Raw genomic sequence first — 20,386 nt, 5'->3', positions numbered from 1 at the left:
CGGAGAGGTGGGATGGAAAGTTATGTCAACAAGAATCCTGCAGGGTTTGTTCTTATTTATTCTCCACATTCATTCACTGTAACAAATTTCAGCCAATAGCTCCTGCTACCTTTTAACTGAGGGGAAAAAGTGGCTAAATTAAAAACTATTTTTTAATTCTGAGGGGAAAACAAACCCAGAATCCTCCCAAGAAGCTCATCTTTTCTTTCTCTTGGGCCTTAGGGACACAAGTTTCTAACTTATTAACAATTCTAATAAAGGTGAGTCATGAGTGTTAAATCAAAGAGGTGCGATGGTATTTTCCATTCTCCATGATCTCAGCTATCCCCGTCCTCCTGGGGACCACTGAGAGCTGGCACGCTGACAAGGTGACAGTGACCCACAGGGTGAAATGTCTTTCTAGCTTGAGAACAAACCTTTTCAGGACACCTTACACACTACTTCCTAATTATAACATATCACATACCCATCATTTTCCTAATGGAGAAGACGGCAAATGCATTTGCATCTGCTTTAAGACACTGCATCTGCTTAAGACACTTGGAAAGAGAAGTGCTCGAGGAGGAAGAAAAGGTGAGAAAAAGATCCTGCTTGGGGATGGGTGGACTAGGGGTTCACAGCAGCTCACGGTCCTGTGGATTCCTGCAACCTTGCAGCTCCAGACAGCTTATAGCAGATCTGCACTTCAAAAACCAGTGAAAGCTCAGGACACTCCCTGGACAATGGACGAAGCACTAGTACCTATAAGGCATGGACACATTCCCACACAGGATGCAGGAAGGCTGACAATTCTGCTGCTGCTGTTGCTCTTGTTCACAGTGTTATAATATAGTAGTTCTATTTCCTATTGCTCTTCCTTAATATTTTCTGTCTAAAACCAAGAAGGGAGATTAAGGATAAAGGGATTTACTGACTTTTCCTGTATTGTTCACAGCATCACTCTAGCATCGCTCTAGCAACAGCAGATTGGGGCAGTCACTCCCACCCAGGCCCCTGGGGTAGTCATAGGGAGAGGCCCACGGTGACAGTGCTCCTGTTAAGGAGAAGTGAGAGGCCTCTGATTCAAACCAGCATTACCAGGAAAAGAGACAGGCTGTCAGTGGCCAAATTCTCTGGGCCTGGACCAGGTTTAACCAGCTCCAAACTAGCTTTTTTCCTCTTCCCTGCTTCTGCACAAACACAGAAACTGAAGTAGTAATGCCCCATGTTAGCGGATACTAGCTAAAGGGCGGACCCATCCACAATCCTTCTGTCCTCTTCACTCTTCTAAAGCCGGTTATGCCAGTGACAGGTTCCTAACAAGAATCAGGATCAGGTAAGAGCACAGGATCAAAACTGAATCTACTTGCAAACACATCAAATTTAAAATCAAAGCCTCTGTGAGAGAAAATCTGCATTTTTGTGCATTATACCTTAGAGGCACCTGTGTTCCCTACTCAACTCTCAAATCTGCCTGAGCCCTAGGCAGCACCACCAGGTTCAGCGTTTGCGCACGGATATGACCTTCCATCATCCTGGAACTGCTGTCTTGGCTTTCATTTCTATCACGGATGCTTCTGATTAGCTTCCTTTTCCACGGATGGCGTATGTTTAGCAAACTGTAAACGTGACAGTTCCATGCTTCACTAGGAATCCTGGAATTGGTGGGAAACACTCTACCGGCCCCTCCCACAGTTGAATTTATAAGAAACTAGGGCAGATTAATATTTCATAGAGGCTCTTCTACTATCCCAAAAGCATGCTTGAAAATATGCTATTCTTTACAAAGACCTGTAATTTCAGTATTTTCCTTAGTTTTTTCTTTTGTGGGATATTCAAAAGTTTAAAACATGGGTCCTAACTTTGGTGACCTTTCAGCTAAAATCAAATACAGAATGCTAATGAGGGAGAATCCAGTGTAATTCAACTCTACACTGTAATAAAGTAATTTAATACTGTAAAATGGTTTCCTATCACAGACACAACAAATAATTCCAAGAACTTCTTCTTGATAGCTATTTTAAATCACCATGACTGATTTTACTATGATTCACTTAAAACGAATAAAAACTATATATACTGAAATATTCCTAAATTCAAACTGTAAATCTATAGAATACATTTTTCCTATTCAAACCTGTGCAATTCTTTATTGATACTAAAATATACAAACCTGAGTAGTCACTTCCACAAAATGTGATTCGTGCCAGAAAGCTGTGTGTGGTGCCTTCTAGATCACAGTCCTGACAGGGAGGTCTGTGATGAGGATGATTCATCTTCTAATACGTGAAACACTCTAGCGATCCCAATTCCTGATACTGGTTTACAACTATTCGGTAGGGCTGGTGGCAAAATCAGGAAGGGACACCACTTTCTCAAATCCAGGATTTGGGCCACCAGCGTGAGAGAGCAACCTGTCTTCCGGGCTGAAGCTTCTAGTACTCTCCTGAGGGCACTCTGCCTCCAAGGAGACACCAGGTGGTGAGGGGACAGGTGTTCTCTCTCAGGCTGACTGGAAGGAAGGAAGGCCTTTAGCTATTCTGAAGGCTGGCTGGCCACTAAGGAAACACAGTGACATATTACAAGATCAAACCTTTCCGACCCTCATCTCCAGCTCCCAGAAGTATTCAGTGTGACATGATTGTAAACAGATAAAAATCACTCCAGTGCTGTGTGCCCACCAGGACCCCCATTTCTTCCACATCCCCACCCACCCTTCCCACTTTATGTACAATACATTCACCACCAACAAAAATTATTTTAAAAGGCAACATGAAAATTCTGTAAACTGGACCCAGCTCCAAAACCATTAATACTAAGAGTAGTCCCTTCCCCAAATATATACCTGAGTTTAGCTGCTCATCAAAGTTTAAAAGCACCACTCCATTCTTGAGTATACCCCCGCCCCCAAGTTTAAAGTGATTTTCCCTGAAAAGTGTCTCAGGATTTGGAAAAGTCATCATTAACTCCACGTTCATTAGTTTTGCCTGACTGTCTACATCAGCTGTGCAAGAGATCCCTGGCCGAGGACCTTTGCAATCTGTGTGTCAGTCATCTAAGGAGTGCCCGTGACTGGCTCCAGCTCAAGGATGGCACGAGTGGGTCGCCGTGAAGGGGTGGAGCAGGTGATGGGAATAGAGCTGACAGGGCACTCCCCAGTTCTCCACGTTCCAGTCTTCGTGTGCAGCTTTCCATTGCTTGGGGCTCACTTCCTCCTTGGACTAGCTCTGAAAGAAACAAAGACATTTTAAACAAAAATAAAAATTGGGTTGTTAAAAAAAAAACAAAACTTAAGTAAGCCAAAGAGTGTCCAAGCTCCTCAGCTGTGAAAATGGCTTGATTCTGTTTCATCAGTTACAGTTTACTTCCAGAGGGTAGGTTCCAGAGTCCTGGACTTCTCAATTCAGATCCCAGTCCCCGTGCTTAACAGCAGTAGGACTTGCACACTGGGAAATGATCATGATGCAGCCAATGACAACTACTTTGTGGGCGTCAAGGGAAAGACTGCATGGGAGAGAAGCACTGCACGAGATAATGCATGGGAGAGAAGCAGCACTCAGAGGCAGCTATTACTACTCTAAAACCCGCCAACTAGTCTCTCTCCAATGAGAAAGGTGGGAAGCATAAAACAGACAAGGGATCACGGCAGAAAAAATGTTTGCGGATGGCTTGGAAAAAACGAGGTTTAAATACTCACCAAATAGTTATACATTCCATATCACAACAGGAAAGAGACATGTGAGAGGGTTTAAATACCAGATAGGTCTACATTCCATATCACAACAGGAAAAAGCCATGTGAGAGGGTTTAAATACTCACCAAATAGGTCTACATTCCACATCACAACAGGAAAGAGACATGTGAGAGGTGACTTCCGAGGCCTCTTGCTCTTTTTCCAAGTGCCAAGGAAGCACCACACAGGCAAAGTTCCTGTATCCACAGGATACCTTAAAACATCTTTTCAGAACAGCAAGGATGTCATATACTTTCTTCCTATCACCTGGAGGAAGAAGAACGGCTCTAATTTTTAGTGATTCTTACCTGATCCAGGGGAAGTGTTGGAGGCTTATGAGGCGGCAACTCCTCCTGTGATGTTGCTGCTGTGGGGGTCTTTGGGAACGAGGCCTGCGACTGGACCGGGTGCATCTGCATTCTACAGCCACGAGAAAGAAGCGATGAAGAATTAATGAAGACGTGTTAACGACAAAAGAAACAAGACACTGCAGTCACGAGGGTACTGCCTTCATCACTCCGGTGATCAGGCCTGGAATCATCCATACTGGGACAACTCAACATTTTGTGCCTCCTGGTGCAGTAAGTGGCACGCACCACCTACTGCATTCCTGACAAAAGTGTTTAGTCTATTTTTTTTTTCTTTTAGGGACTGGGTCTTGCTCTGTCACCCTGCTAGAGTGTAGTGGCAGGATCATGGTTTACTGCAGCCTCAATCTTCTGGGCTCAAGTGCTCCTCCTGCCTCACCCTCCTGAGTAGTGTGTGCTACCATGCCTGGCTAAGTTCTTTATTTTCACTAGAGACAGGATCTCGCTATGTTGCCCAGGCTGGTCTTGAACTCCTGAGCTTAAGCAGTCTTCCTGCCTCAGCTCCTGAAAGTGCTGGGATTATAGGTATGAACCACTGGACCTGGCACAAGAGTTTCATCTAAACACAAGGAGACTGTGTGATGAATCTAGAATCTGGAACACTCTCCATGATAACTGGCCTGGACTCTTTGGAAAACAAAACAAAGATATGACAACTGCTATAAATTAAGAGACTAAACAGACACAGCAGCCAAATGCAAATCCATGAGCCTTGACTGGATCCTTTATCAGAAAAAAACAATAAAAATAAAACACAAAGAAATGGCTCTAAAAGACACTCTGGGGACAACTGAGGAAACAGAAATAAAAACTCTAGTAGATACTGTTATTTGCCTCGAGTGTGGTAATCATTTTGAAATGGTGCTCCAAGGAATGTCCATTCTTAGGAGATGCATGCTCAAGTATTGAGGGGTTAAGGGCCACGATGTCTACAATTTACTTTCCAACAGCTTAGGAAAAAAAGCAAAGAAAAGAAAACAGGTATTTAGAGACATATAAAGCAAACATGACAAAATATTAAATAGTAGAGATGGTGTAGCAGTAAGACGACAGGATGGCACTGAGGAGGGGCACACTGGTTTTTAGGCTGAATGGTACTGGTTTCAAGATTACGCTTTGTAACTTCTTTTTTTTTTTTTTGAGACAGAGTCTCGCTCTGTCACCCAGGCTGGAGTGCACTGGCGCGATCTTGGCTCACTGCAAGCTCCGCCTCCCAGGTTCACGCCATTCTCTTGCCTCAGCCTCCCGAGCAGCTGGGACTACAGGCGCCCACCACTATGCCCGGCTAATTTTTTGTATTTTTAGTAGAGACGGGGTTTCACCATGTTAGCCAGGATGGTCTCAATCTCCTGACCTCGTGATCCGCCCGCCTCGGCCTCCCAAAGTGCTGGGATTACAGGTGTGAGCCACTGCGCCTGGCTACTTCATAACTTTCATTTGTATGTATCGATTTGAAAACTTCCTGGATGGCAGATCACCTAACTGGATCTGGAGAACAACACTACACAAGCATGTGTGAAAGAAGTCTCATGGGGACTTGTTTGCATTCTGGATAAACCTGGTTTTCTCATTCAATGGCAGGGTAAGAAATGAGAGGTATGTAGTATAACTTCAATACTACATATGATCTCCTCTTCTACTCCTGGGTAGGCCTATTTTTTTTTTTTTTTTACCTTGGTCAGAGTGTCTGCACATGGCAGCAATGTTGACACAGGCTTGCTTACAGCTCTCAAACTGTGGTTATTAAGTTTATAGTATCACACAAAACTCAGCCAGGTGTGGTGGCGGGTACCTGTAATCCCAGCTACTTGGGAGGATGAGGCAGGAGAATCGCTTGAACCTGGGAGGCAGAGATTGCAGGGAGCAGAGATCGTACCACTGCACTCCACCCTGGGCCACAGAGCAAGACTTAATCTCAAAAAAAAAAAATAAAAAAAAAAAATAAATAAAAAATAAAAAAGTTTACAATATCAAAATCTAAGTCAGTCATTTAAATGCCAATTCATTTTCATGAGGGGAAAAAATTTCAAAGATAAAGTTGGACTCTAAGTCTAATGCCTTCCTACAGAGTGTGCAACATCAATAATTCACGTTTTTGTTCCTAGACCATTAACTGTTATCTTTATCTCTAAGGCCATTTTTCTGTTTAAAATGAACATCCAGGCCAGGTGTGGTGGCTCATGCCTGTAATCTCAGCACTTTGACAGGCTGAGGCAGGAGGATGACTTGCGCTCAGGAGACTAGGACCAGCCTGGGCAACACGATGAAACCCTACCTCTACAAAAGAAAAAAAAAAAAAAGTTAGCTGGGTGTGGTGGCACATGTGTAGTCCCAGTTACTTAAACAGCTGATGTGAGAGGATCTTTGAGCCTGGGAGGTCGATGCCGCCGTGAGCCATGATCACACCACTGCACTCCAGCCTGGGTGACAAAGTGACTCTCGTCTCAAAAATAAATACATAAAGTAAACGTCTCTTCTTTCTTTAGGGGGAGAAACCTGAATGCAATCTTACCCTGATGGTCTGTACATTTCCTGGAAAGGTCCTCTTATTCCACTTCTAGTGCCAATTTGTTCCATCATCACAGCTTGAAAGTGACCCAGGCCCTCTTCCTGGCAGCGATAGATGGGACCCTCCTGAGAGAGGCCGTTGGGCTGGGTGGCCCCTGGGTGGTGAGGTGGGTGGGCAGCCACAGGGGAAGAGTAAGCCCTGGGCTGAAAGTGACTGGCCGGCCGCTGAGGGGTATAGTGAGGCCCTGTCTGCAGCATCACACCGTGGGGTGGAAATGCAGATGAACCAAATCCCATCCCTGAACTCAGAGGCGGAGGAGTTCCATAGAGATATTCGCTGGCTGACAATGAGCTCTGCCGCTTGGTGGCTGCGTTATGGTTGTCCAGGTCTAAAAATTCTTTGGGACTCTCTGGCCTCTCCATAGATTCATCCAGCTTCTCTTCCTCTGGACCAGGATTCTGCCCGTCATTTGGGACTTTAGCAGCCACTGCATCCATACGGGTTGGAGAAGTTAAGGCAGCATTCAGTGTCTCACAGCCTTGCAGACTGGCCATGGCATTCTTATCTGAGAAGAGGGGCCTCGGTGCGGGGGGTTGACTGGCTGGGGGTCCGCTTGGGCTTCCCTGGGGATGGAGAGGTCTCTGCCAGTCAGAAAAGCTCTGTGGACAGGCATAGTAAGGAGTTCGCTGATAGTGGTGGTAGGAAGGCTGTGATGGTGGGTGGTAGGAATACCTCATTCCTTGTGGGGGGCGATACCGGGGAAAGCCTCCAGAATGTGGGTGGTTAGACTGAAAGCCCCTTGGGGGAAAATGCTGGGGATGGGATGCTGGGGACTTCCCTCCCATCACAGGGCCCACACCCTGCAGGCCTGGACTGATGTGGTAATGGGCAGCTGAATTCGGGTACTCCAGGCCAGGCATATACAGGGGGGAAAACTGGCTCACAGTGCCTCCCGTCAAACCAGGGTCTGTGCTGGGCGGTGTCGCTGCATTCTGTCCCGTGCATGGCATGGTTTCCTGCAACGTTCTGCCTCTGGGGCAGAGCAGCTTTTCGGAACCACTGCTACCAAGGCCCTTCCCCTCTGATCCACAAGGAGATGCTTCCCCAGTGACTCCGTTCTCGGGTAGAGCGCCCCGGTCTGCCACCGCGGAGAGGTCTCTCATGCACACTTGGGCAGCTGGGCCGGGGTAGCTGCTCTCCGAGGGCCAGGGATTCTTGCCCTTCGTTGCTTTACAGTTGTCTGCAGATTCGGAGGAGTTGCTTTTGAGCTCCGGGCCCACTGTTTCCCTTTCTTGTGGTGAGCTCTGCCTGGTACAGTCGGTCTGCAGGGGAGGTGTGGGGTGAGGTAGTTGTTTGAGGTAGACCCCCTCTGAAGCACCAACACTTGGTGGTTTCTCTTCAAGGCCAGGCAACGGCTCTGCTGGAGAAAAAATAATTCAGTAGCTGAAATGGCAGTATTAATGTAAAGAGCACACCTGAGTCAGATTAAGGTGGATGTGCGGTGATTCAAGCCCCACCTGGAAATTGTTTGAGTCCCTGAAAGAGATCAGGACATTGGGGTCCCTGTACACTTCCTTTTACCCCTTTAATGGACACAAAGGTAAAACCTAGCACCTCTACAGCCACTCTTACGGTGGGCCGGAGAATGGAAATGTCCTTAACCGTGGGTTGCCCGATTTGTAAGAGGCTGAGAGACGGCTTGAGGCTCATGGACTCTAGGCAGGTGCATGTGAAACACGCTGGGAGGGGATGGTTGTCATTAGAACGCTGGCCATGCTGGGAAGCTCTAAAATGTGATGCAACGAGAAAGAACAGGGCATGACGGGCACTCAGGAAGGCCAAACGCCTGATTTCTGCTCCACGAGAATCAAAGCTGCACAGGAGGGACTTCTCCGTCTCACTGTCCTCTCAGTTCATGCACACACAGACTCAATCACTTTGTTGAATGAATACATTCATTTTGTCTGCATGTCTTGAAGACAAGATGCCTACAACATGAAACTCAAAAGGCATCTTTAGGGGTCGGGCGTGGTGGCTCACACCTGTAATCCCAGCACTTTGGGAGGCCGAGGCAGGTGGATCATGAGGTCAGGAGATTGAGACCATCCTGGCTAACACAGTGAAACCCCATCTCTACTAAAAAATATAAAAAATTAGCTGGGTGTGGTGGCGGGCGCCTGTAGTCCCAGCTATTCGGGAGGCTGAGGCAGGAGAATGTCGTGAACCCGGGAGGCGGAGATTGTAGTGAGCTGAGATTGTGCCACTGCACTCCAGCCTGGGCGACAGAGTAAGACTCCATCTCAGAAAAAAAAAAAAAAAAAAAAAGAGGCATTTTTAACATATTATGGAAATTTACTAAGCCCAACCAAATTATTTAGACTCCTATGCTTGTTTACATCCTCAGAATTCTTTAACTTACTATTCAACCTAAAAATAAGGTCTTAACTAAGACTACAATATACAATAGTGTGTAAGTGTGTGTACATATCTATATAAAATAATCTTTTGTTCTTTTTTTCTTTTTTTGAGGCAGAGTCTCACTCTGATGCCCAGGCTGGAGTGCAGTGGCATGATCTTGGCTCACTGCAACCTCCGCCTCCTGGGTTCAGGTGATTCTCATGACCCAGCCTCCCAAGTGGCTGAACTTACAGGCCTGCACCACCACGCCCGGCTAATTTTTGTATTTTTAGTAGAGACAAGATTTCACCACGTTGGCCAGGCTGGTCTCAAACTCCCGACCTCAGGTGATCCACCCACCTCAGCCTCCCAAAGTGCTGGGATTACAGGTGTGAGCCACTGTGCCCGGCCTAAATAATATTTTTATTATCTTTCTAAGAGGACAGTTGTCCAGGTGTGATCAAATTACCATCCTGGTAACAGATCTGAAGGACAAGGTTAGAGATTCTTAACAACTTTTATTTATTTTATTTTATTTTTTAACAACTTTTAAAGAGCTATTAACATAGCTCAGGCTACTTGAAGCTGGCCCTAAAGGTCAATGGTACAAATTATACAATGAAAGTGAAAAACCATACTTTTCATTATTCAGCCAACATTAAACTTAGCAACTACACTTAACTAAACAGGATTCTTGTAAAGCTCTGAATTCCAGAACTCACTTGAAATCAATATTAGAAAATTCTGCTAGAGGTGCTGTTAACTTAACAAAGTAGGACGGTCGGGCGCAGTGGCTCACGCTTGTAATCCCAGCACTTCGGAAGGCCGAGGCGGGCGGATCACGAGGTCAGGAGATCGAGACCACGGTGAAACCCTGTCTCTACTAAAAATACAAAAAATTAGCCGGGCGTGGTGGCGGGTGCCTGTAGTCCCAGCTACTCGGAGAGGCTGAGGCAGGAGAATGGCGTGAACCCGGGAGGCGGAGCTTGCAGTGAGCCGAGATTGCGCCACTGCACTCCAGCTGGGTGACAGAGCGAGACTCCCTCTCAAAAAAACAAAACAAAACAAACAAAAAAAACAAAGTAGGACTTTCCACAAAAGAAATACTAAAAGGTTTTTTTTCCCTAACCATTTTTTTTCTTTTTTTTTAAAGAGTCGGAGTTTCAACTCTGTCGCCCAGGCTGGAGTGTAGTGGTGTGATCATGTCTCACTGAAACCTTGAACTCCAGGGTTCAAGCAATCCTTCCACTTCAGACTCCCAAGTAGTTGGGATTACAGGTATGAGAAACACAAAAATTTAAATGAGTTCTAACCCCTACCATCAATTTAATGTGGAATCTATTATCTTTTTAGACGGATCTTGCTTGCTAGGCTGGAACATGACGGACTCGGCTCACTGCAACTCACCTCCGGTTCACGATTCTCCTGCCTCACCTCCGATACTGGATTACAGGCACCCCACCACTGTCCCGTGATTTTGTATTTTATAGAGACGGATTTCACCATGTTGGCCAGGCTGGTTTTGAATCTAACTGATCCACCCCCTTGGCCTCCAAAATCTGGATTACAGAGGTGACCACCCCAGGAACTATTACTTAATCCAAATACTGAAGAAAATTACATGCATGCTATATTTATCCTAGAAATAAGCATTAATTGCAAAGTATTTTTTTTTTCCATTCTCTCCCCTAGTTTAATGTTTATTCCTCTTAAACGGCATTTCTTTTTTTTTATTGTTGAGATGGAGTCTCACTGTTTCGCCCAGGATGGAGTGCAGTGGCGTGATCTCGGCTCACGGCAAGCTCCGCCTCCCGGGTTCAAGTGATTCTCATGACCCAGCCTCCCAAGTAGCTGAACTTACAGGCCTGCACCACCACGCCTGGCTAATTTTTTTTTTTTTTTTTTGACAGAGGCTCGCTCTTTCACCCCCCCGGGAGTGCAGTCGGGTAAGCTCGGCTCACTGCAAGCTCCGCCTCCCGGGTTCACGCCATTCTCCTGCCTCAGCCTCTCCGAGTAGCTGGGACTACAGGCGCCCGCCACCACGCCCGGCTAATTTTTTGTATTTTTAGTAGAGACGGGGTTTCACCGTGTTAGCCAGGATGGTCTCGATCTCCTGACCTCGTGATCCGCCCGCCTCGGCCTCCCAAAGTGCTGGGATTACAAGCGTGAGCCACCGCGCCCGGCCGTGCCTGGCTAATTTTTGTATTTTTAGTAGAGGCAAGATTTCACCATGTTGGCCAGGCTGGTCTCAAACTCCCGACCTCAAGTGATCCACCCACCTCAGCCTCCCAAAGTGCTGGGATTACAGGTGTGAGCCACCGCGCCAGGCCTAAATGGTATTTCTAAGAAACTGCTTCAAAATTTGCTAGATCTCACTATTGGCCATTCTTAATAAATCCAGGTATGTATCCAAGGAACAGAAATTCACTTGATGACTTTCAAGATGGTATTTTTTTTCTTTTTTGAGACATGGTTTTGCTCTGTTGCCCAGGATTGAGTACAGTGGTGCAATCATAGCTCACTGTAGCCTTGACCTCCCTGGGTTCAGGTGATCCTCCCACCTCAGCCTCCTAAGTAGCTGGGACTACAGGCATGAACCACTTTTTTTTTTGAGACAGAGTCTCACTTTGTGACCCAGGCTGGAGTGCAGTGGTGTAATCTTGGTTCACTGCAACCTCCACCTCCCGGGTTCAAGTGATTCTCCTGCCTCAGCCTTCTGAGTAGCTGGGACTACAGGCACCTGCCACCATGCCTGGCTAATTTTTTAATTTTAAGTAGAATGGGGTTTCACCATGTTGGACAGGCTGGTCTTCAACTCCTGACCTCAGGTGATCTGCCTGCCTTGGCCTCCTAAAGTGCTGGAATTACAGGCATGAACCAGCACGCCTGGCTAATTTTTTAACTTTCTTTTTTTTTTTTCTTTTGAGAAAGAATCTCGCTCTGTTGCCCAGGCCGGAGTGCAGTGGCACGATCTCGGCTCACTGCAACCTCTGCCTCCCAGGTTCACACCATTTTCCTGCCTCAGCCTCCTGAGTAGCTGGGACTACAGGCGCCTGCCATCACACCCGGCTAATTTTTTCTATTTTTAGTAGAGATGGGGTTTCACTATGTTGGCCAGGATGGTCTCAATCTCCTGACCTTGTGATCTGCCTGCCTTGGCCTCCCAAAGTGCTGGGATTACAGGCATCAGCCACCGTGCCTGGCCATTTTTTAACGTTTTAGTAGAGACAGTCTTACTCTCTTGCCCAGGCTGGTCTCAAACTCCTGGGCTCAAGTGATCCATTGGCCTTGGCCTCCCAAAATTCTGGGACCGTAGGCATGAGCCACCAAAACTATTGCCTGGCTGACAGTACTTTTTTAGAGAACTATGATGATGCAGTGGGTAAAGCACGGATGCTGGATCTGGTCTGTCTGGGCCCAAATCTCAGCTCTGCTACTTACTAGCTGGCTGAGAGCAAATAATCTAACATTTCCATGCCTTGGATTTTTCATCTGTAAAAACGAGGATAGTAACAGTAGCTATCTCAAAGGCTTGTTCTGAGAATAAATGAGTTAATGTATAAAAGTCTCAGGAAGGCTCATGCCTGTAATTCTGGCACTTTGGGAGGCCAAGGCAGGCGGATCACCTGAGGTCAGACATTCAAGACCAGCCTGGCCAACATGGTGAAACCTTGTCTGTACTAAAAATATAAAAATTAGCCGGATGTGGTGGCATGCACCTGTAATCCCAGCTACTCAGGAGGCTGAGGCAGGAGAATTGCTTGAACCTGGGAGGCAGAAGTTGCAGTCAGCTGAGATCGTGCCACTCCACTCCAGCCTGGGCAAGAGTGAGACTCTGTCTCAAAAAAAAAAAAAAAAAGTCTCAGGAGGAGTGCCTGGCACAGCAAGCGCCCACCTGCGCAGAGTCAAAATTATGACCAGAAATGGGATCGATAGACCAACAGAAGCACTGTGATTGGCCCAAATCTGAGAAGCTCAAGAAAGAGAGGCTGGGAAGGCCGGGCGCGGTGGGCCTGTAATCCCAGCACTTTGGGAGGCCGATGGGGGCAGATCACAAGGTCATGAGATTGAGACCATCCTGGCTAACACGGTGAAACCCCGTTGCTACTAAAAATACCAAAAAATTAGCTGGGCGTGGTGGCGGGCACCTGTAGTCCCAGCCACTCGGGAGGCTGAGGCAGGAGAATGGCGTGAACCCGGGAGGTGGAGCTTGCAGTGAACCGAGATTGCGCCACTGCACTCCAGCCTGGGCGACAGAGCGAGACTCCATCTAAAAAAAAAAAAAAAAGCCAAAAAATAAAAAAAGAAAGGCTGGGAACCAGATTACACTTGGTTTGATATGCTATGTAAAAAGATTACTCATGAAACAAGAGCTTAAAGAGCCCAAAGTGACAGTGTGAATTACCTTGGTCATTCTCAGGCTCTTGTGTTTCACTGTTCTCCGGTGCCCTCCCAGGGTTGCCCAGGGCAGGCTTGGGGGCTGACACAGTGACTGACACTGGGTGAGCTACCTGCGGAAAAGGGCCAGGTAAACGGGGGGGTGCAGGCTGGTGGGGGTGGTAAGGCACACCTGGGGGGCAGACGCGGGAGGAGAGCTGCTGCATCGCAATCATCTCTGGGCTGTCCATCATGGAGTCCCCTCCCTGCGCCCCCCGCAGAGCCTGGGCAGGCGCTCCAAACAAAGAACTGGGTGCTGGCACTGGAGGTGGCTGTAACCGATGTCCAGCAGACTTGCAGGGTGGTCGCATGTACCCTGAGGAAGGAACTCCATGAGGTAGGAAGCCTGATTGTTCAGTCCACTGGTTGGGGGGTACAGGTGGTCTCATGACTCGGGAATCCATCACGTGACCGAGAGTGCGAGGCTGATGAGAGGGTCCTGGCCCCAGGTGGGGCTTCTCATCTGGGCCCAAGGGTCCTTGGTTCGTAGCACCATGGTTCCCATTCCAGACGGCAGAGTGTACTCGATTCAGGTACTTGTACGATCGATACATGTGGCTGGGAGGAATTTCTGAGCTTTCCGGAAAGTCTGGTGGCCGGGCTGGAGCCCCGCCATGCCGGGGAGGAATGAATCCTGGCTGGAACTGAGCTGGAGCATACACGCTTCCATCCTGACTTGGGCCACTTATCTGCCCAAGCTGCAAGGATCCAGGGTGTGGGCCGATGTTAGAAAGGTGTGTCAGCCCCCCGCACATTTGCTTCTCTTCGGATGTGCCTAGCCTGGGTCCTCGGAGGCTGTTAATTCCGACTGGAGGCTGGTAATGAGAAAAGGCAGCACAGTTAACCAGACACACAGAATAAGGCACACTTTGTGACATGCTTCTCTATGGGAACAGACTCTTTGGGGAAGGAGGCATTGAACGACATTTAACCTGGAAAGAGACTGTTTCTCCGAAACGTACCTGTGGGACCCCCTGCCCCTGCACCTCCAGAGTAGGCTGCTTACCTGCATGGTGAAAGGCTGACGCTGCTGCACAGGCTCCCCGGGGTGTGGCTCCGGGACTCCAGAGGAGCCGTACAAGGCGGCAGGATCTGATCCTCGCAGAGGGCCAAATGTTCCCGGTACTGCTGGCCTCTGCAGCGCATTGAACAAAGCAAGAAGAGGAAAAAGGAAAGGCACAGACTTTAGGTTGACAACAAGGGTTTTCCTGAAGATGAACGTTCTACTAAAACAAAACTGACGACTAAACCTCAGCTAGAGACAGGGAGACTGTGAACACGCGCTCACCTGCATCAGGGCTTGCCTATGAGCCCGAAGCAACTTCCCTCTCCAGGAGATACAAGATTAAATCAGTGTTTCTCAATCTCTTTTTTATTACTCCTCCTCCCAAGGATCCATTTTAGCCGTTTCTCCCCAGTTGCCTGTTACCATGAAATCTTATAATGTTGCAGATATACTGTACATTTATGTACTATATGTATACCTGTGCTTTATACAATAAAGATTACATTTTTTTTTTCTTTTTTTGAGACGGAGTCTCACTCTGTTGCCCAGGCTGGGGTGCAGTGGCACGATCTCAGCTCCTGGGTTCAAGCAATTCTTTTGCCTCAGCCTTCTGAGTAGCTGAGTAGCGCCACCACGCCTGACTAATTTTTGTATTTTTAGTAGAGACAGGGTTTCACCATGTTAGCTGGGCTGGTCTCGAACTCCTGACCTCGTGATCTGCCCATCTCAGCCTCCCAAAGTGCTGGGATTGCCAAGAGTGGGCCACCGCACCCGGCCAGATTATATATTTTTTAATCCCAATTTTTGCCCACATTGAGAATACCTAATTCAAATGACTGAGAAAAAGGAGGATTTAGAATAAAGGAAGGGCTGGACACAGTGGCTCATGCCTATAATCCCAGCACTTGGGGAGGCTGAGGCGGAAGGATTGCTTGAGGCCTGGAGTTTGAGACCAGCCTAGGCAACATAGCAACACTGTGTCTCTACTAAAAAGTAAACAAAATAAAATGAACGAAGGACTCACAGGGGAAAAGATTCCATACATACACAGAAGTATTTTGCAGGAAGTACTAACTGAATGGCCTTTACATTCCTATGAACTCACAAACGACGAGAAACTGCAACAGCCTCCACTCTATTCCTTACCATCTGGTTTAAAAAGGGTGCCTGGCTGGGTGTCCCACCACAATGCAGGGGATGAGAAAAGCCTCGGCCATTGGAAGGGCCCACCTCCCGCTGGGGCTGTGTGGAGCTGCTGCTCTGATCGTCCCCAGAAGAGGGCGCTCGGCGTGTGGGGGGCAACGACTTTCCTCCGTTCTCCATGGGCTGCTGTTTCCTGCTGGGTCCTTCTGGGTCCCTGGAGCGGGTCCAAACGTGGCTCCCACCACTTCGCCCAGCCCGACTCCGTCTTTTCTCCCGCTTTTCATCCTCTCGAATCCAAAATTCTTCATCTGTGTCTCCATCTTCTCCAGGAAAATGTTTCATCATTGCCCGATGGAAACACCTCTCTAAATTATCAGACATCTTGGTATACTCTATAGGAAGACAGGAGGATTGACTTCTAGGTATAGTTTATAGAAATTGTTTATAGAAACTATAGAAACTGACCTACAGGTCACAAAAGACAATTCTAATAAACAGAAGATGCAACCTGGGTAAACTATGAGTTTGATTCACCTTTAGGGCACATTATATTGTAGAGCTATGGATGCAAGATGAAGAAGACATGGTTTCTATCCGTAAGATGCCCAAGGTTGTATGGTTGGGACAGGGCCTCTAGGACTATTAAATCAAACCAGGCTGAGTACAGTAACTTATGCCTGTGATCCCAGCACTTTGGGAGGCCAAGGCAGGAGGATCACTTGAGCCCAGAGTTCCAAGACCGGACTGGGCAAGAAAGTGAGATGCCCGTCCCTACCAAAAAGAAAACATTAGCCAGGTGTGGTGGCACCTGCCCACAGTCCCAGCTACTTGGGACTGAGGGAGGAGGATCCTTGAGCCCAAGAATTTGAGGTTGCAGTGAGCCATGTTTGTGCTCCTGCACTCCTGCTTGGGTGAGAGTGAAATCCTGTCTCAAAGTAAGTAAATAAAGAAAAAAAAAAGCCAGTAAAGCTTTAATTCTTTAAGGCTAAACTGCAGAAATACTAAATAAAAAATGGCTGAATGCTGTCTTTAAGCAGGGCATTTTTAGTTAATGCATAAATGACCCAAAGTAGAAAGAGCCATTTCTTTCTTTTATATAGATACATATTTTTATTATACTTTAAGTTCTAGGGTACATGTGCACAACGTGCAGGTTTGTTACATATGTATACATGTGCCATGTTGGTGTGCTGCACCCATTAACTCATCATTTACATTAGGTATATCTCCTAATGCTATCCCTCCCCCTTCCCCCCACCTCACAACAGGCCCCGGTGTGTGATGTTCAGAAAGAGCCATTTCTACTTTGATATTAGAGATCTACTACGCCAGCTTCTCCAGATGGTTGAAGAGTCAGCTCTATCTAGGGTCAGTCCCCTCGGTGGTTAAAGAGGCACACACAGTATTATCCAGACCAGACTGGTCTCCAGGATGAGCCAGTTAGCTGCCAGCTGCACTCTCTTGTCCTGTGGGGCAGGAGAGAATCCCTGGCAGATACTGTGTAAGTGGCTGGAATGGTCAATCCCATGACTTTTCATACACATTCTGTTCACTGTCCTACAGAAAAGGCACTAGGATGTGTATTTGTAAAAGAGAAGGCATTTTATTCTTGATTACAGATATGTATCTAGCACAAACTCCTTCCCTGCTTACCACTACTTTCCCCATTATACTTTCGACAATTCCTGAACATGGTCTTCATGTCATTTACAAATTCCTCCTTGGTACAGTATAAACCTCCATTCAGTTTCTTCTCCATGCTGGAAATATCCATGGGGGCCTAAATGAGACACATAACTCTTTATAGTTAAAATATGCTGAGAGCAAACATTCCATAGAGAGAGAGATAGAGAGATAATGAGAATTCAGCAATGCTGATCTGTAACGAAAAACAGATAAAATGAGAAACATCACGTGAACTTTTGACAGTTGAAAAGAAAAACATATCAAAAAAATATATATATATTTAACAAGAAACAAACGACAAAACCCAAGAAAGATATACACACTATAGTAGGCATTACTGCAAAGACAACTTCTACCTTAATAATCTGATAATAGTTAGGGGCGTAAGATTCATCCACAGGTTCCAAGAAGGGCCAGGAATCCTTGTGAGCCTTTACCACGTCTAGAACTGTAAGCCAGAGAAGAGATCTTAACACACTCACAGAGGAAAACTTCCATCACAAACAGAACAGTGGAGAATGGGAACTAACCTTTATACATAGCAGTGAAATCATCGTCCAACTCAAAGCTGTAAATCACAAAATAAGAAATTAATAGTAACTCTGACCACCTTCTCTCTTGAGCTCTCTCAGGTCTATTGCAGACACAGCTGACTGAAGGAAGATTTGGAATAGTCCTAATAGTGTGGTTTAGATGAGCCTGTGACACTGGTAACACTCCCTGGAAATACAATGAGGGACAGTGGATCTTAGCAAAACCGGGAATGTCACTTTCCTCATCTATAAAATGTGGGGTTGGCCTGGATGATCCCGAACTTTATGGTTCTAGAATGTTAGTTATTGAATTGCACATTCTTTGTTTACCTATTTTGAGCCAGGATCTTGCTCTGTTGCCTAGGCTGGAGTCAAGTGGTGTGATCACAGCCCACTGCAGCCTCCATTTCCTGGGCTCCAGCGATCCTGTCACCTTAGCCTCCTGAATAGCTGGGACTACGGGTGTGTGCTACCATGCCTGGTGAATTTTTGTATTTTTGGTAGAGGTGAGGTTTCACCACATTGCCCAGGCTTCATAGCACAATCTTTTTTTTTTTTTTTTTTGGAAGGAGTCTCACTCTGTCACCTGGGCTGGAGTGCAGTGGCATGATCTTGGCTCACTGCAACCTCCACCTCCTGAGTTCAAGCGATTCTCCTGCCTCAGCCTCTGGAGTAGCTGGGACTACAGGCATGTGCCACCTCACCCGGCTAATTTAAAAAATTTTTTAAATTAGAGATGGGGTTTCACCATATTGGCCAGGCTGGTCTTGAACTCCTGACATCAGGTGATCTGCCCACCTCAGCCTCCCAAAGTGCTGGGATTACAGGCGTGAGCCCAGCCTATAGCACATTCTTAACTTTACTTATGAATATTTTTGTGATCTAAAGAATAATCCAAAAAAGCATATGATAAATGAGCTCATGAACACTGAATGTGTATCTGCCTCTTGAATTTTCAGTAAGGCGTAAAGACACACGGTACCTAGTACCATCAGGGGAAGTAATTACTTCAAAAAGAATAAACTATGTTCACATTTCCAAGGAGCTAATTTACATAATAATCAGATTCTGATTTCATTAAATTGAGGGGATGAGGAAAGAAGAGCTTAGTGTAAGTATCACAGAGTGTGGCAGCAAGAGTGTCAGAGGCCAGGGTAGCCAGGCATGTCTGTGTGTGCCTGAGGAAGGGCACCAGGGTTAGCTGTGAGTGCAGGGCCCACCCTGTGCACTCGCAAATGGTGACCACTGTTCCCCAACAGGGCTGTTCTAAGGATGGCATGGGGCAAGTGTCTGAATGCTTCATAAATGCTACCAGTTGCTACTGTTGTTGTTACTAAATACTCACAGGTCTTTAGTCTTTTTTTCCTCTCTCATGGGGGAATTGGGGTCCAGATGGGAAAGTTCTGGAGGGAGCTCCTTTCCTTGAGCCAGCAGCCATGCCCTTTCTTCCCTGAGCTTTCTCCTCTTCGCTCGATCTACAATGAACACAAAGGCTGAGTGAGCTAAGCACACTCCAGACACTGACGTGGCGTGTTCCCTCATCATTGTGAGAGAAGGAAGAACCAGGCCACCAAAGCAGGATTAGGAAGCAACTTCTGCTCCCTGTGCCACCCTCTTTTTGGTAATTAGGATGTTTCTACAGATGGAATGCTTTAAGACAAGGGTAAACTAACTAATTGAACCTGTTTCCTCACTCACACTGAGCTCAAGGTGGGAGACGAAGGTGGCAGGGCAGGCACAGGGTGGGCAGGAGGGGAGGGAACAAGGCAGAAGAAAACAGAAGAATGGCAGTCGAAGAAAAAGGAAAAAGTACAAGGTTGAATGAGGACTATCTTCTTGGATTACTTGAGGCCATTCTGATCTTTTACTTAAAAAAAGCAACATCCGCAAATCCTCTTTTAGGACCAGACTCTCAGTCCACACACACACAGGATTTTAAATGCACGCCCCAGCTCTTCGTGTTCTGCGTTTATGAAGGCATCCATGCAAGCAATGGTCTGCTCCCCACCCCACCCCCAGATCAGGCAGCAGGCCCTGCCGCCAGTGGGAGTTTGGCTGGGAAGAGGGGAGAGATGCCAGCTGGGATTGGCAAGGAGCTGGAAGGCAGGGATGATTTTCTTCCTGGCTCCCAGCCACAGCCATGAGAAGCACACTTGGCATTCCACTCCCAGCCTGGTGGGGCACTTACCACTCGCAGGGAACAAGGAGGTAGGGGCCAAAGAAAAGAGGCAAGGAGAAAAATGAGACTGCCAGACAGCAAGGCACAAAGATGGAAGGGAGGAGAAGCCAGCAAGAGCCTCTATTTTGTTTTATTTTTTCTTTTTATTTTTGAGATGTAGTTTTGCTCTTGTTGCCCAGGCTGGAGTGCAATGGCGCCACCTTGGCTCACCACAACCTCTGCATCCTGAGTTCAAGCGATTCCCCTGCCTCAGCCTCCCAAGTAGCTGGGATTACAGGCATGCACCACCACGCCCGGCTAATTTTGTATTTTTAGTAGGGATGGCGTTTCTCCATGTTGGTCAGGCTGGTCTCGAACTCCTGACCTCAGGTGAACCACCCGCCTCAGCCTCCCAAAGTGCTGGGATTATAGGAGTG

General features: G+C 47.0%; 1 protein-coding gene across 6 annotated transcripts in view; it reads right to left on the bottom strand.

The window, feature by feature from the left end:
• Positions 1-2,727: 2,727 nt before the first annotated feature.
• Positions 2,728-20,386, bottom strand: part of LOC116458278 (chromatin remodeling regulator CECR2) — a 191,869-nt gene continuing 174,210 nt past the window's right edge. For 2 of the 6 annotated variants that reach the window (XM_032137853.2, XM_032137855.2), the window contains 10 exons: positions 19,137-19,266; positions 17,789-17,826; positions 17,615-17,706; positions 17,226-17,352; positions 15,576-15,964; positions 14,430-14,558; positions 13,392-14,238; positions 6,593-8,009; positions 4,021-4,132; positions 2,728-3,206 (listed from right to left, as the gene is read on the bottom strand). In XM_032137853.2, coding sequence (XP_031993744.1) covers positions 3,201-3,206; positions 4,021-4,132; positions 6,593-8,009; positions 13,392-14,238; positions 14,430-14,558; positions 15,576-15,964; positions 17,226-17,352; positions 17,615-17,706; positions 17,789-17,826; positions 19,137-19,266 — 3,287 coding nt within the window. In that variant the 3' untranslated portion in view covers positions 2,728-3,200. The remainder of the gene's footprint in view (positions 3,207-4,020; positions 4,133-6,592; positions 8,010-13,391; positions 14,239-14,429; positions 14,559-15,575; positions 15,965-17,225; positions 17,353-17,614; positions 17,707-17,788; positions 17,827-19,136; positions 19,267-20,386) is intronic. The other 4 variants (XM_032137854.2, XM_058431010.1, XM_058431011.1 and 1 more) reach the window with 4 other exon arrangements.

Source organism: Hylobates moloch, unplaced genomic scaffold (assembly GCF_009828535.3).
Source record: "Hylobates moloch isolate HMO894 unplaced genomic scaffold, HMol_V3 SCAFFOLD_19, whole genome shotgun sequence".
Lineage (NCBI taxonomy): Eukaryota > Metazoa > Chordata > Mammalia > Primates > Hylobatidae > Hylobates > Hylobates moloch.
The sequence above is the reverse complement of the archived record's forward strand: the minus strand, read 5'-3'. Positions and strand labels throughout refer to the sequence as shown.